This window comes from Antedon bifida, chromosome 6 (genome assembly GCF_963402885.1).
Source record: "Antedon bifida chromosome 6, ecAntBifi1.1, whole genome shotgun sequence".
In the NCBI taxonomy this organism is placed as follows: Eukaryota; Metazoa; Echinodermata; class Crinoidea; order Comatulida; family Antedonidae; genus Antedon; species Antedon bifida.
In genome coordinates, this window is record NC_136231.1 from 471,267 (window position 1) to 489,007 (window position 17,741).

The 17,741-nt window shown below is 31.7% G+C and overlaps 2 protein-coding genes across 6 annotated transcripts; one reads left to right on the top strand and one right to left on the bottom strand.

Moving 5' to 3' along the window:
* On the bottom strand, positions 1-15,252 carry LOC144845854 (sorting nexin-7-like). Of its 4 annotated transcripts, XR_013612601.1 has the most exons (12): positions 15,115-15,252; positions 14,416-14,598; positions 13,774-13,884; positions 13,190-13,348; positions 12,495-12,690; positions 11,453-11,583; positions 10,732-10,800; positions 8,744-8,830; positions 5,965-6,069; positions 3,143-3,295; positions 1,621-2,682; positions 1-1,588 (listed from the first exon to the last, which is right to left on the bottom strand). XR_013612601.1 is itself a non-coding variant. In XM_078703323.1 (11 exons), the coding sequence occupies exons 1-11, from the start codon at positions 15,220-15,222 to the stop codon at positions 2,542-2,544; spliced, it is 1,437 nt and encodes a 478-aa protein (XP_078559449.1). In that variant the 5' UTR covers positions 15,223-15,252; the 3' UTR covers positions 1-2,541. The 4 variants fall into 4 exon arrangements, 3 of the variants coding, with proteins under 3 accessions (XP_078559449.1, XP_078559448.1, XP_078559450.1); XM_078703323.1 differs by having other exon boundaries at positions 1-2,682; positions 13,196-13,348; XM_078703322.1 differs by having other exon boundaries at positions 1-2,682.
* A 28-nt stretch (positions 15,253-15,280) lies between these two features.
* On the top strand, positions 15,281-17,475 carry LOC144845861 (SOSS complex subunit C-like). 2 transcript variants are annotated; one of them, XM_078703336.1, is made up of 5 exons: positions 15,281-15,410; positions 15,758-15,839; positions 16,033-16,099; positions 16,539-16,598; positions 16,860-17,475. In XM_078703336.1, the coding sequence occupies exons 1-5, from the start codon at positions 15,380-15,382 to the stop codon at positions 16,956-16,958; spliced, it is 339 nt and encodes a 112-aa protein (XP_078559462.1). In that variant the 5' UTR covers positions 15,281-15,379; the 3' UTR covers positions 16,959-17,475. The 2 variants fall into 2 exon arrangements, with proteins under 2 accessions (XP_078559462.1, XP_078559463.1); XM_078703337.1 differs by having other exon boundaries at positions 15,371-15,466; positions 15,756-15,839.
* Positions 17,476-17,741: the final 266 nt, after the last annotated feature.

A 17,741-nucleotide genomic window follows, 5' to 3' on the forward strand; every position in this document is an offset into this window, starting at 1 on the left:
TACAGTATCTTCATCTTTAATTTATTGATTTATAACTTATATTGAGTTTAATAACATAAAAGCACCTTGATTAACAAATTCAATTGATATCAATAACTACTTTAAAGATATGTTATTTGCAAAATAAAATATAGGTCAATGGTCAAACCCTGCATTAGCAATGGTCAATATATGGCTCTGGGCCAACCCCCGATTAATCTTATCCTCTGCCTTATCAACTATCATTAGTATATGAACAATATTTCTCAATAAACTATAGTTTAATTTGGTAGTTGAGTTTTATGATGGATAGTAAACAAATAGTAAACTTAAACGATCAAAGTCATTCAACAAGTTTTTTACATTACATAAAAATTAAATATTTATACTAAAATGATTACGTAGCTTCCTAATTTAATGAATAATTAAAAGAAATGTTGATTAGCAAATAGCAATCAAGGACGAAACAAAATACGTAGTATATATATATCAGTAGAGGAATGTCCAATAAAAAAGGATTAGTGATTAAAAAATAAAATTCTCCCCAAACAGCCCTTAATTATGTTCAATATAAATTCAGTTTTAAAATATATACAAATACAAAGTGTAGAGAATGATTTTATTTCGTGATTAGTAAAAAGTTATCTATTTACAACAATTTCTTAAATGTCAACAATTTCTGTAAGATCAGGGAGATGGTAAGATCAACTCTACGCCAAGTGGTTCAATAATTAGTTTGATGATGGAGCAAACATAGATTTAACAAAAGTGGTTATTCTTCCAAGAACAGTCAACACTCCCAATACCGGATACCCTCAGGGTTGGGCTAATATGTCTGGAATTGTGGTAAATAAATGGTAAAAAAGAATGTTGAACCTTTTGGACCTTAAGAAAAGTCTGGTTTTGGGAGAGTTTTCGATTTTTAGAAAGTCAGATATTGGGAGAGTTCCGATTTCAGAAAGTCTGGTATTGGGAGAGTTTACTCAATTTAATCACACAAACATATTGATATGGCTTAACAATTACAAGTCTTGTATAAACCATTAGAGAATTCTGTTTGTTTATTTGTTACAGTACCACAACACAACAAGGACAAGTGACAAACAGAAACCCCCATAAAGTACCCCACACTGCTGTTACTCATTAACATGTTGTGAATTATATAACATACTTATATTGGAATTTAAGCTATTTGAACATTTTACTAGAATTTGGTTGGAACACTTACAATATTGTTTCTAATAATAATACCAGAGAGGATTGAAATCACTCCCCTATTATTTTATTATTATGACATATTTATTTATCCCAATTTATTATATCAACTGTTCAATGGTAACACAATTTTATTTAGGAAAAATAAGTTTTTTTTATAAAAATCTGAGATCAAGAAAAAAAAAGTTTGACAACGATATAATAATCACATTATTGTAAATATTTCATATATGTTCATGCCAAATATATATATATATAAACTGATCACAAACACCAACAATGATCTCATAGTAAAGGTGAAGAGTAGTTGATGCAGCAATACTGTTTATAGTTTGTTTTAGTTTAGGTTGCTGACCAACAAAAAAATACTAAAGGCACTGTTGTTGATGTTGTTCTTCAGGATCAAAATACAGTAATATACTGTACATGCATATGTATAATAATGTATTGATTAAAACTCTGTGGTACTTTAGCAACAGAGCAGTGCCTACCATAGATATAATAATAATATCCTGGATTTATAAAGCGCCTAATATATGGAAATATACTCTCATAATGCAGCTATTAATCAGCGCAAAATTGTGTCTTGACCTTACCAGGTACCCATTTGTACACCTGGATGGAGAGAGGCAAACGTAAGTAATATACCTTTCTTAAGGATACAATAATGTGACGAGCGTTGGATTCGAACCCACGATCACATGCCCAAATTAAATCTTCTTGTAATACTATTCTATAATCAGTTTGCCAACTTCAAGTACTGTATTTCAAGTTTTTTCAAAATAAAAGGAATGATTAAAGACATAATACTTGAGAAAATTATACTATGCATTGATTCTGTCAATTTCAAAAAACAAAAAAATATATTTATAGACCTAGGAAAAAGCATGTAAGAATATTTTGTAGCCTGAAAATGATTTTTAAATTATTAATGGGGCTTTTGTAAGGAATACCAGGTTTAGTATTTATGCATGATTACTCAATATTATTGGGCAGAGTCTATAATATTTCTCACTGACTCATAATTTCAGCTCTAGTAAGTTGAAAATATGTGATATCACTACTAAATACATGGTGTGAGATGAAAATGGCAATAGAAGAAGGTGGTAGAAAAGGGGATTGGAGAGATAATGGGTAGATGGGAAGAGAATGGGTAGATGGGAGAGAAAGAAGGGGTGGGTGAGGCATGGCCTAGGTGTGACAGAAGGTGGGGTGGGATTATTTATTTCATACCAAGTTTTATATTATATATGAAAATTGTTTATAAAACAACCGAATGACAAAACTGTTTAAGATGTATTTATATAATAAATATATTTTGTAGAGTGTCTATTGCCAAATATGCTTCTAAGAGTTTTGTACAGGGTACTCCAGTATCTCAGGATCGCTTGTTTCACTCGCTGGTTCATTTGAGTCTGGCGTGTCTATATGATCCTCTTGCTTCTTACTCTGTAATGTCTTGATCACTTCTTCCCACGCAGAAAGGCACTGAAAATTGAAAGCCTCAAAATTATAATGATGTTATATGACAATTTCTAATGGAAATGGTTTAAAATTACAGACATATAGAAAGTGAATCACATCAAGTATGTATAATAGAAAGTGTGATACTACAGGGAAATGATTTATTTAAGATGTCATCCCAGATGGAAGAAATTATTATAAACATGAGATATTGCATAATGTAATGGGACATCCTGTACAATCAACATTATCAGTACTACAGAAGGAAATTGGAATTCCAGGGCTTTATGAATCAAGTTTAATCTACGAAAAACATTAAAACGGCAAAAAAAACCCAAAAAACAGTCTTATTAATATTGATTGATCAATAGATGTTTTGGCAAATATTTTATTCCAATCATCTGCAAAACCTATAACCATCATAAGTTTGTATATTACAAACATGATGACACAACTATGTATGTAAAAAGAAATATATTTTTACCGATTCATAATAGTTAGTCCTCCTTTCTGCCCAATTGACAAAAAGTCCTTTAATATCTTTTCTTTTGATTTTATGCCATCGATCCATATCAGCTTTTAAGTCGGCGTTCGCTACCTCTGTACGATCATTTAATACCTCCAATTGTTTTTGAAGCTAAATAGATAATAACAATTTATAATCATAATTTAACCTAATAATAAATTGTACAATGTTTCACCTTAATAAGGGAAATAAAATATATTCTAAATAATTTCTTGACCTTTGACCTATTCCATGTTAATGTGAGCTTGTGAATAGATAATGTAATAAATAATGCTGAAATTAATCAAGTGTAATTTTAATGTTTTATTTAGTAGATGACATAATTCATGCCTCTGTGACCTTTTCTTGTACTATACATTTTCCGCAAGTTAAACATTATGCTTTGTTGAATGTATTCTTTTAAGAGTGTCTAGCCTCTTTTATTTATTTATTTAGTAGATGATTATCTTAATATAAACACTAACAGATGATGTCATGTTCAACTCGGACACCATCAAGCAGGTTCTTTAATTTTTTCTTTGACATGACATGATTTGTTACAAAATACTAAAGAATTTTGTTTTGTGGTTTTAGTTGCAAAAATTGATCATAATAGGCCTTGTTTCAGCAGCCAAAAATTATCCGATAAAAATTAATCGATATAATAGTTCCTATGGAATCGGGGTTTAACTGATTTTTCTACAAAAAAATTAACCGATAATTATCTCACGTTTTGACAAGATCTGATTTGAATTCAAACAACTAGCCAAAAGTACAATCAAAATTCATTAACGCAGGTGACGTCAGTTATACCTTTCCCACTACATTTATCAAATATTCATATTATAATTTTCACTGTAGAATTCAAATATTTATTATGATTTCTCGAACTATCCATTATGAAGTAGCATCTTTCATATGTTTCTTTATTTTAATATTAAATATTAAATCTATTTGTAAAGTAAAAGAGATTATGACATCACCAATACCTCTGATGATGACATAACAATCAAGTTATTAGAAATATTAATTACTAATTTTTCATTTTCAATAGAAAAAAATTATTTAAATTTTTGTGTTATAGGAGAAATGTTGAGCTAATTCAGTAGGAATCTGTCAATTTTAAGATGTCCTTGACTTTTTTTAACCCTTTATCTTTATCAACAAAACATGTTCTGGTAAAGTTTGGCATCTTTAGTGTTAGTGAACCAAAAGTGTCCTAAGTTGTCAACACTTTATAGTCGATACTTTATGTCAATTTAAAGTACCATATATCCTCGGGATAATCCCACTTCGGGTCTAATCCCACCCCCTACTTTATGTCTGACCATGAAGGTATATTTATTTTTATTTTTTTACAAACATAGTACCAGTATTGACTTTTGGTCTGAATGTAGTCTCTAACCAGTTCAGATGAGTTTTTACATGAAATGCTTACCAATCATTTGTTTGAACCAGGGTCTCCCCGATCAAAGTCAGCCAAATTACATGTTCTAAGGGGGAGGGGGGAGAGACTATACGGTACTATCAAGACATTAAATATCTTTTTGCACACAATTTTTACAGAGCTGCAAAAAGAACATTATTATAAAATATCCATAATTGATTAATAATTTGTTAATTAAGTTGTATTATAAAGGCATTAATAAGTATGGTTATTGTAAGGATGAATTGTAAAAAAACCAACAAAGATCGATCATTATTAGAAAAATTAAAATATAAAAAAATGAATGTGAAAATGTGTATAAAGCTAATAAAACATGCGATTTGAGGTGAAGACAAAGCATTTAAATTGAAAAAATGAAGTGAATTTTCATTATCAATACTACAATACCTATCAAATGTTAAATTATTAATATTATACTAAATAAATAATATAGTATTATTCTATTGACAATAACAAGTATTTAAACAAATAAAAATATAAATCATTATGATTACTATTAGTAATTTGACCTTGTTACGATCAATAATATTATCATTTTAAAAGAATAAAGGGTAGATACTAATATGATGATGATGAAGATGATACTTTAATAACTAAAGAAATCTCTTAAAATTATATTTTTACTGTATTTTAGAATCTATTTCTAATTCTGTGTAATATATTGTTCACGAGGACAATGTTGAAATAGTGGCAGTAGCTATGGGCCTGTAATAAATAAAAAACTCCATATACTAATGTTTGCCAAAATTGTTATTGGTAGTCTGTTTATAAACAACGATCACATTTTAAACTAATTTTGACTCGAAATAAAAACCAATTTCTCATTTTGTGGCTGTTCATGGTTTGTAATGTCATCATTACGATTCACCAAGATTAGTTCGCGGCCATTCAATGAACTTCAGAGATGAGGTCAACTCGAGACCTCGTTTGCGTTGAAAAACAGAAGCTGTTTTAAAAATGATTTTGACAATACAGACAGGTAACAATTGAGATTTTTGTGCTTTTTAATCTTTTTTTTATCTTCAAAATATAGTATTCAATTTGTTCTTTAATTTTGATTGGAAACAAGCCCTGTAACTGACATAATCATAATGATAATTTCAGTAATTGGTGATGATTGTATATGATGATAGTGATACTGTGATGGGACTGTTTATGGTGGTAATGATCACTATCATCAAAATAGTGATGATAATGGCAGTCATCTTTTTGTGATAAAAATGATGATGCTGATAACAATGATGATGATGCTGATGATGTCATGATGATGACGATGATAATGAAGATGAGAAGTATGAAGAAGAGAACTTAATGTGTTATGGCAATTATCACTTGGAGATTGTGGATGATGTACCTTTGCTATCTGTGTGTCAAGCTTACTACTTTTCTCTTCTTTGACCTCTGTTGGATCTCGGCCCATAAAAGCTGCAAATGAGTAATTCTGATCTGTAATCTTCACCTAAAGAGTTTAAAGGAGAACATTATCTCAAGGAGTGTTCTACCAACTACAATCTAATGCAGTATTTTACAGCTAAAATAGAGACTGGAGAAGACCCAGCATTGTGTAACCCATGTGGAATTGTACTCTAATCAGCAGCAAGCCTGTAGCCAGCAGAATTGTAGGGGTCTCTTCCTTTTTCCTGAACTCCCTTTTCAAACTAGAGACCAGCAGAAATGGTAGTAAACAATGTAGGCTTAGCTCACAACAATGTTTTGCCACACAGTTTTCCTTTCTTCTTATTCATCAAAATGATAATTAATATTGGCCGATTTAAAATATATGCTGGGATAACTCTGCCTGACCATGACCTGAATAAGCACTCTTAGCAGGGTAGGCTTTTTATATGTACTACTACGTTTCCCAATAAATTCAAATTGTTATATGTTAGCGTAAACTATACAATTTTTCACTTAAACAAAGATAGAATGAAATCAATAATGTTACAAAATTATGAATAAATTAAATAAAAATAGTTAAAAATATAACTGAACTTAACAAACGAAATACAACTCTGAACAACAGTCATGCATTATTTAAAACACATTTTAAATCTATCAATATCTTGCTCACATCAAAGGTAGCTGGCAAAACAATACACAGGTAAGCGTTTTGGGTATGACAGCAACACATTTTTATTGCAGTAATCATCTAGAACATATTTAATTTCATATTCAGCTTTGTATTTGCTTTAGTTACAAATAAATCTTATTGTCATGTTATGATTCATGATATAAATAATTCATGTTTTTTTTTGTAAAATAAAAAACACAAAAACTGCCAATGATTGATAGACTAAGCATTATCATTTGTAGAATCATAGCAACTGATTCCAGTAACACTGTAGCCCATACTGTAGTTGTGATTGTCTGTGGCAGCTGCAATGTGATATGCTGCTTAATGGAAAATGACAGTATAGAATTTAATATTTTTACTTCATATTTCTATTATTACATTGTTGACAAGTGTGTGGCCAAGTTGTTAAGACAGTGGAACCATAATGCATAGCCTTATGGCAAGGGTTCGAGGCTCACTCGTTCCATGTATCTGGTCGTAGAATGAATCTTCTCGGATTAGGACTTATAAACCGTAGGTCCCGTGTACACATAATGCTCAAGTGCACTTTAAAGAACCTAGTACATCTTTGTTCTTACAATAGATGGTATCTATCAATTGCATAGCCACTGTCGTGGACAGATGAAAAATAGCGTTGTAGTTGGTAGCACCTACATGACGCAACCCTTAGGGGAGAAGCATGTAGTTGAAAAATCTAACAAGTGTAAGTCCACAGCGCATTGAGATGACATTTAACAAAAAATTTGTAATACTGTATAATTCCTGGAAATTTATATAGATTGATATGTTGATTGATTAAATCAATTAGACAAGACACCTTTCAAAAATTGATATTAAGTCATAAATTACTGTACATGCAATTACCATCTCAATCCAAGCAAAAAAAAGTTTGATATAGTACTGTCAAGGTTTGAATGAATAGGGGAAAAAATAGGGGAAGAGTTAACAACAATATAAACAATTTTGATTAGGCGTTAAAAAGAAATGTATCCATAGATTGGAAACTGACAAAAAGTGGCTGAGGGGAAATGTATACTGTGTGATAGACAATTACTACACATCAAGTAGGTCTAGGAGGAGAGAAAATCTGGTATTGGTATTAAATCTAAAAGAATAGCTTGGTCTCATGAGAATGTGTACATAGGCAGTTCTGGGTTCTACCTTTCTTGACTTAAACATGGTTTCTTTTTATTTTATTAAGAAATAAATGTATTAAATAAAATGTGATCTAACACATTGTGTCGTGACAGTTATTACTGCAGTACCTCAGTAACTTACTTCAGTAATCAGTTGTTGATGATAAATTAACAAATATCAGCATGCACACCTACATGATTAGAGTAGTACAAGACATTTACTAAATAAGTACTACATACAGTTGTCAGTGTATACAGATTACAATCTAGGTCTAGGAGGAGAGAAAATCTGGTATTGGTATTAAATCTAAAAGAATAGCTTGGTCTCATGAGAATGTGTACATAGGCAGTTCTGGGTTCTACCTTTCTTGACTTAAACATGGTTTCTTTTTATTTTATTAAGAAATAAATGTATTAAATAAAATGTGATCTAACACATTGTGTCGTGACAGTTATTACTGCAGTACCTCAGTAACTTACTTCAGTAATCAGTTGTTGATGATAAATTAACAAATATCAGCATGCACACCTACATGATTAGAGTAGTACAAGACATTTACTAAATAAGTACTACATACAGTTGTCAGTGTATACAGATTACAATCAATGTTTAAATGCATGCGATATATATAGATTTTAATTCATTGTTGTATTATGAATAATTATAAACGAAAATTGATGATAACAAAACTGTCAAACTTAGTACTTTGTGAAATTAAAAAAATCTAATTCACCATCTACATTATGGAATAACTGTCTAATAACTAACATGCATAGCGTACTAAACTGGATCAATCTACATTCATTTACATATCATTTGCATATTGATGAATGGTTGCTATTGAGATGACATCAAACAAAAAAAATGTTTGACCTAGAAAGAAAGTGAGGTCAAATATAAAATGTCAGAGTATGCTACTCACATGTTCTCGTTCGTTTTTCTTTCGATTCAGCTCATCCAGGCACTGTTCATATTCCATTTGAATTGCATCTCTCTTTTTAAGTACATTCTGCAAAAATGATTAAAAACTGTAAATAAATGTTGTATGTAATGTCTATTATACGTAAGCAATTTCATTATCATAGTTACCACCACTAGAGAAAATCCAATTATATTAGAGTACAGTAGAACCTACATTTTACTTACGGCACAGGACCGAGAGACTTATGGCACGGGACCGAGAGATGTATGGCACGGGACTGAGAGACGTACGGCACAGGACCAAGAGACGTAAGGCACAGGACTGAGAGACTTATGGCACGGGACCGAGAGATGTATGGCACGGGACTGAGAGACGTACGGCACAGGACCAAGAGACGTAAGGCACAGGACTGAGAGACTTATGGCACGGGACCGAAAGATGTATGGCACGGGACTGAGAGACGTACGGCACGGGACTGAGAGACGTACGGCACAGGACCGAGAGACGTACGGCACAGGACCGAGAGACGTAAGGCACAGGACTGAGAGAAGTATGTAAAACATAGGATTCGTAAAATCCAGGCTGACCTTAAATTTTGTATTTTCTATCAATTAAAAGAGTCGCCGCTGTGTAGAGGGAATGCATGTATGTGGCATTGTATCACAGCCATGCCTTTGTGCACTGTGTAGAGGGAATGCATGTATGTGGCTTGTCTCATCAATTAAAAGAGTCGCCACTGTGTAGAGGGAATGCATGTATGTGGCTTGTATCACAGCCATGTCTTTGTGGTTTGTTAATGTTAAATCGCATCCTCAGTGTGCGAAAATAACATACAACAGTTTTAATTATGTATTAAATTACTAAAAATGATGACAGTCATTTAATGCGTACGTAAAATCCAGGGAACATAAAATCAGGGTACGTAAAACAGAGGTTCTACTGTACACACAGGGACAAAATTCATTTTAACATTTTGTTAAGCAATATTGCTAATCAAACTGATTTTTGAGTCGAGAAACACAGTTTTGTTTTGTATTTTTTACTACACAATTTCAGAAATGTGTAGCAATAAGATTGTTTTGTATAGCTTTTTGCTATGCTAGTACACTGGCGAAACTATTCCCGACACAAGTTCTGTATTGGGGTGCTAAGCACTGGCTCCAAGATGACTAAAAATACTGTATTAACAAATGACTTGTGAAACTAAATGAAAACCGACCAGTTGTTTCCAGTAAATCTACCCAACACTACATAAAAAAATCGAAAAGAATTTCACTAATCAATTCCAATTATGAAATAATACATATATTCCAAGAAATAAAATACACACTATCGTCATAAATGATTCAATTTTTAAAAATATATTAAGTCATCATCTACGAAATTTGGTATGCTATTCTAAAATGCAAAGTGAATTACAGTTTATTTTAGAAAATCTATTAGCTCATTAAATGATAATAGATTCCACATTTACTATCTAGAAGTCATTTCAGTTTATTTGATGAAACACCTTTATAATGATGATGTATACAATCTATAATGGTGCATATCATATCAAGTAGATTGAATAACACTTATATGATCTACAAACGAGGATGCAGTCAAATAATTATAATTTTAAATAACATAATGAAGGAATAATGCTAAATGGGTTCAAAGTGATTTTACTATTAAATAAAATCTATATTTATTAAAAAAAACCAGATGCTATTTATATTATTATTCCTCACACAGGAAAATCATATTTTTTTAACTTTAAAATTATAAAATAACCACTGTATAAGATGTACTACTGGTTTGCTGTTTGCTACATAAAGCTTAGAAATGAATAAGGCTGAAAAAATACTTGTTAAGCGTCACAACCCTCCCCTGATTTAAAAAAAATGTCAATGACCTATCAAAATATAGTACATTCCTCCCCTAAAATTTATTCAGAGGTTAACGCTTATCAAGTATATTTTTTTATTTGGCTTTTTTAAAATTCTTACTTTCATTGCATCAGCATATAAAACATACTCTTTTGACACAGGTGCAAATTCATCCATCTGAGTTACATTCTGAAAAAAAAAACCCATAAAAGTTGGGAGAAAAAAATAAAAATATATGCTGTACTTCTGTGAATGATGTATACACATAATGCATTGCAAAGAAAAAAACCAGTAGAACCCCTGAAGGTGACAATTTTAGGACAGAACAGTGTCCCCTTAATAGGGATTGGTCATAGTATAACATATATTGCCACTTGTTATTTCAAGGAACATTGTTTCATTATATACTTTTAATCACCTTTTGGGGATAGGATCACAACAACAATTGATGTTTGAAAAATAATTAGCTTGCATCAATAACACAAACATTTAAAATGATTGTTGATATTTGTTGACATAATAGTATTTACTTTTAAAATACTATATGGAAATAATAACTACAGAGGGCGCACTACAATTCACAAGAGTTTGATGTTATTATATTTGACAAGATAACCATTGTTTGACATTGAACTTTGACCAGAGATAAATGTATAAAATAGGTTCATTTTCATCCCAGTTTCATGTAGCATTTTCCAGGCTTTCTACTATAAACATATATAATACTAATATATGTTTGCCTTTTATTAAATTGTCCATACAATTAAATAATATGACACAGTCAAATAAGACATTTTGTGAATGAATACTAAACGACTTTGTAGTAATGATAAACTATCACCTCAGTTTTAGTAGTTTCTGCACATTTCTCAAGGCATGTTGCTATGCTATGTAATATATCACTGACATCTGTCTCCGAGTCTGACCAAAGTTCAAAGGCTGGAGCAAATGACTCAATATCGGTTTGATACTCTGAAAAGAAATAATCAGAAAAGGAAAATATTATTATACTGTATTTGACAGGGTATAGTCCCAGGGGTCTGTGGAAAAAATATGGTGAAAATTAGGGATTGGGATTAGTCAATATTTAGACTAAATTAGGAGTGTGTTTATAATCGAAAAAAAAAAAAATATTTTTTTTACATTTTTGTTGTTGAACATGTCATTTTAATGTCACATTAATTAGTCACTTTGAAAAAAAAATTGTTTACCTGAAAAACCTGTATTTTAAAGCAAAAAATGGCTATAAGTCAATGGGTTTTTGGTAAAATTTAACCGTTTATTTTTTCTTTTTTGCTTGTAGTTTTTTTTTCAAAGTGATTAATTTTATTAAAACTGCAAAATGATATATTCAAAGTCTTCTTTTATTAACCTTCCTTTTTCATGTTTTTTTTAGGTGACAATACATCTTTAAGTAATGATTTTCTATATTGCATTTATGAATATTAATTTTACTCATACCAAAAAAAAAAAATAATAATCCATCTCAATATCATAAATTCTACAGTACATAACAAGGTATCATGCTTATAATATTTAAATTTTAGAACAAAAATAATCAAATTTTTAAAGCTAAAATATAATTAGCTTTTTACTAAATTAGTAATTCTGATCAAAACATAAACCCTCTATAAACTGGTTCATAAACAATAAAGAAAGTGAAAATAACATGGAATTTAACTTATTTTGAAAAAAATATGATAAAATATGATGCCTGCTTTGTGAATCAATTGTCATTGGGACAGTGAACATATTTATTATTGATAGTGCTTGAGAATATGCCTAAATAATATAATAAATAATATAACTTTAGGGAAATGTCTAGAAATCAAAGAAAATCAACTCAATTTTATTCAGTTCAATTAATTAACATTTACACACACCAATTTGTTCTTTAAAAATCCGCTGTGAAATTCTATCTACTGATGCCATCTTTTGCCCAAACTGGTCAACGTAATCCGCCATAGTCGTGAACTCTGGACTGCGATTTCTAAGGCGATAAGATTCAGCTGTAGTCTTGACTGAAGTTCCAACACGGCTTACAAGACCTTTTGCATATCTTCTATGTGTTTCAAGTTCCTATACATAAAATAGTAAATATTTAATAGGCTTTCACACACATTACTATTAACGTGTTCTGAGTAATTGTTACAGCATACAGTTAGTACTGCTAAATCTAAAATACAGATAACTCTACCAAAATCAGAATTTTTTCAAAGCTCCAAAATCCCAAATTTTGGAAAACCAGATATTTTGGTTCAGTCCAATCAAGGAAGTATGGTCAGTCCAATCAAGGGTGTATGGCCAGACCAAAGAAGTATGGTCAGTCTTAGGGTGTATGGCCGTCTAAATGTGTATGATCAGTCCAATCAAGGGTGTATGGTCAGTCCAAATGTGTATGGTCAGTTGAACAGTGTTCAAGTTTGCATGGTTTTGGAAGAGTTAAATGTATTGAGATATACCTTCTTAAGTCTACTTTGAAAAAAGGTTATTACAGTACAAAACATGCAAGTACAAAATCTGTAAGAATATAGAGATAGTATTTAGTAGTTTGGTAGTAGAAAACAAATAATTTTACCCATGCCTTAGCCGTTAGAAAAATCTGGAAACTATCATTGAATGACAATGTTGCATGTTCAGCGATTCTATTCAAAAATGAATTTAAAGCCGTTTCTCGCATGTCCAAGAATTCGGTGCTAAAACGGGAAAGACGTATATTTGTTTTTTCAGGTAATGGCTGGAAAAAATGAATTAAAAAATTATTAATTATAAAATTTACAAGGCATTACATTACATTATTATAAACATTACAAGGCAAATCTAAATAGGCTTCTTAGGGTAGGGTGGGTGCTAGTTGAAAATGAAGGTGGCAGGTAGTGACCATGGCAAACTCCAGAAACCACAATCCATGTAATAAATATGACATGCTGATCTTGTACAACTGCTGATAGTAATGGGTTAAATTAAACACAGTGTTTAAGCCAATTTGGGATAATATACAGTAGAACCAATGGGACACATTTGGGACCCAACAGAGTGCCTCCTTTATACAGGAACATACCAAAAGGAGGAGTTCTACTGAAATCTTAAAATTAGATATTTGAAGACATTTGGTAGTGGTTGAAAATAGGTTTAGATATATATACAGTAGACAAAACTTACGGGTATAAAATGAGTTGGATGTGCCTGTGTGAGCTTTTGACGAAGCCATACGAAATCTTGGAAACGTCTTCTTACAGAAAATTCACAATTGTCAAAACAGCTTCTTGTTGTCTACGGAAACACAATCAAGTTTAGTTATCAATAATAATAAAGGACAATGAAGAAATTAAAAATTGGATTGATGTTTAAACCAAGAAAAAAGAATATATAAAAATACCCAAGGGCTATAAATGGCAGATAACATTATTATTATTTAAATCATTAAACAAAATATTAAACCCATACAGTACATTTTTAACAGTATATAAAACACACATTATTTACAACGATTAATGGCGCTTTGTATGGATTCATTGTTCTACCTATCTTAGATTGCTTAACTTGTATGTGTATTAATGTAAAAGAACTCTACCCCCAATGTACTATTGTACAGTATGTTGCGTTAAGTAAAAATTAAGTTATTTGGGAGTTTTCGCCACAAGCAAGTAAACGTTAACTTTAACGCTATCATAAAATGCAACATGTAAGCTCCACCCACTTTATAAACAAATCGATCTGCACGTGCCAAAGTTTTACAAAAGACTTTAGCTATGTGTGTCGAGAACCCTATTAATTACAAGCCAACACTTTTACAAGCCTGACCTTAGTCGTTACTCTGTATGTAATGTACACATCAAAGTTTCCCGAATGTTTTTCACGATTATCAACAGTTACAAATAAATCCTTGGCATCTGAATCTGTATCAACTTTGATTGAACCTGCAAGAGCTTTTGTTGATGCTGCATCACTCTCAGTGCCTCCTGGTGGTGTTTTCCGACTGAAATTCTAAGAGAAAAGGTAAAATTGAACCACCAGCCAAGTACCTACGCTTAGTATTGTACCAAACTTAGGTTAGCCTTGCTGTTATGAAGCAGACATCAACAGCAAGTAAATGTCTCTAATTTAGGAGATCTATCAAAACCTAAAAAAAAACCCATCTCTCTCTAGGCAAATGATGAGTAAAAAAAATTTAAAAACTTGAAATTGTGGAAAAAATCCTTGTGGAATTTCAAATTGCGCAAGAAAATACTTACCGCTGCCCACTTGCATACTTTCATATTGCGCATTACATAAGCATTTTAACCAACCAATCAGAATTGTCTGAGTTTACATATGTGCACTGCACTGCTAGGCCTACTCCTAATTACCTAGCTAGAACTGCCCTCTAGCCTATATGGAGGGCCTAGGCCTAGGCCTAGCCTAGGCTAGCCTTATTTTATAGTGTAGCCAACCAAGCAAGTAGTTAAGCCTAGCCTAAAAATTAAACAATGACATTTTCTAGAAGAATCGTAATCAATTTACCACAATGTCTACTTCTTCGTCTTCGTCCTCATCATACGATGGCATCCTCAAAGGATCTTTAAAACCATCTCTGTTTTGATCGCCGCCTGCCATATCACCGTCCGCCATATTGATACGGCCAACTAGACAAAATTGTAAGTTGACTGTGTATACTCTAAACACCCCGCGGTCGTTCCTTCAACGAGTTTACTAAAGAGGGCGTACTTTGTAAACACAAAAAGTTATTCTCTACACATCACATTTTTTTAGAAATTCTAAAATAAATATGTCTACTCCTAGTCCAAGTGGAGGCCAAGGTTATTTTAAAAGACGGATTTTGCATTCTATTATTTTAGATATATTGGATTGAAATCTATAAAAAAATTAATTTCTAGCCCTAGGCCTAGGCCTAGTACTAGGCTAGGCTTAGGAAGGCCCAGCCTACTCTAATAATTAACTACGGGCCGGAAACTAGGGCCAGGCGGCTAGGCCTCTCTAGCTGGGATATATATAGGATAGGAGCAGCCTCTAGCTAGCTGGGCAGGCACATCATGATCATATATAGGGATATAATTATATAGTGTCATTGTTGACTAGGCCTAGCCAGGCATGGTTGATGTCCTTTCAATTATCAGTCTTACTGAATCTCTTAATTTACAAACAGAACAACAGAATTTAACGATATTGGAGAATTTAAGAATGAAAAAGATGCGGATGATGCAGGGACCACTTACAAACACCGGCGGGTATGTATATGGATGGGGATGTACTAATAAACTATGCTATTTATTTCTAATTGCAATATGTTACAGTACCTTAAATTTATCCTTATCTTCCTTTGCACTACCATACTTGTTTTGTTATATTTATTGTTATGCCCACAATAAATTGATAATAAATAAAAATGAATAATTGTTTTGTTTTTATATTTTGTTTCAGTGGAAGTACTACTGCAAGTAGTGTACCTTCTAACCAGGGAAAGGTTAATTATCCGGCCAGGTCAATGGTACGTCTCAACTAGATTTCAACATATGAAAACATCTCAACACATTTTACTGTACTAATAAAGAATACTTCTAAATTAATCAATTTATAAACAAATAGATGCACTGATTATGTTTTAAAAAGATAGAGTAAGTTAAATGAGAGGAAAGTCCGGATATTCAATGTTTTAATCGTTATTAGATCATTATTGATGATCCTACAAGATGGAAATGTTGAATCAGGACTCTGTCCTACACTATCAAACTTTATGTGACAAAAAAAAATGTGATGTGCCCATATATGGACATGATGATGTCATATCATTACCATATTTGGGCATATCACTACTATATTTGGGCATATCACACTTTTTGTGACATACAGTTTGATAGTGTAGACAGAGCTTTACATTATTGGGTTGGTTTTGTTCTATAACCATGTAGTAATTTTATTTTAATTAGGCAACAAGAGATCCATCTGAAGCCCATCATTCAGCTATGCAACAAAAACAAGCTTTACAGGTGATGATCATGTACACTATCAAACTTTATGTTGAAATGTGATGTGCCCAAATATGGTAGTGATATGACATGATCGTGTCCATATATGGGCACATCACCTTTTTTGTCACATAAAGTTTGATAGTGTAGACAGAGCTTAAGGTGTATCAGAGTACATTTTAATAGCTTTAAATGCGATGGTCGAATAATCTAAATGTTGATGTTATTGTTTTAGTATAGAAGAGAATTAATATTATTATTAATATATTTTAATTTTTACAGCATGCCCAATCAAATTCATTTGCATACTATGTGACCCAGGATTCATCATTTGGAAATTTAATACTTCCTGTGATACCAAGACTACCTGCTCCAGAATGAAGAGTTACTATAAGCCAAACAGACATTGAAATCATCGTTATCCACCCAATGGAACCTTCCAGTTTGTGTGATACAGGATATTGCCGAGGTCTACTGTAAACTTGGAGATGGATAAAGTTGGGTCTGAAGTTTATAAGCTGTGGAGCTTGTGTATTTGGACAATTAAAAAACATTAAATCATTAAAAAAAAATTATATAACAATTAGTAGACTGTATGACATTATTTATAAACTTTAAAAGTGAATATGTGTATTAAAGAAGTTAACGTTTATAGTAATGTTTTGAGATGGTCCCTGAACAATTACTAACAACATTTGCTGGACATTACAGGAAAATGATATATCACTGGATGTTAACATTCAACATTGGTTTGTATTCAGCATAAACCTGTAGTATACAGTATTTGCAATTAAATAATGTGTAAATACAAGAATGTGGTGTTATTGTTTTGTATCCAAACTCCCCTTCATAGTAGAAATAGAGCCACTACACGGGATGGACGCCAATAGGATGCACCAACCATTTGTAAACGCATGAAAACGAAAAAAATGGAAATAAACAATTGTTTACCACAGTGTGGACAGAGAATTGGAGGGAAAAGTCACCCAACCATCAGTAAACACATGAAAACAAAATATTGAAATAAACACTTGTTTACCACAGTGTGAACGGAGATTTAATAGCGTATCTACAAACAGAGACTAAGCATTTCCATTATAATTGAAAACAAACCCAACAACGTGAAAATTATCAAAAATAGAAAATGTTTTCATTACAGTAGCT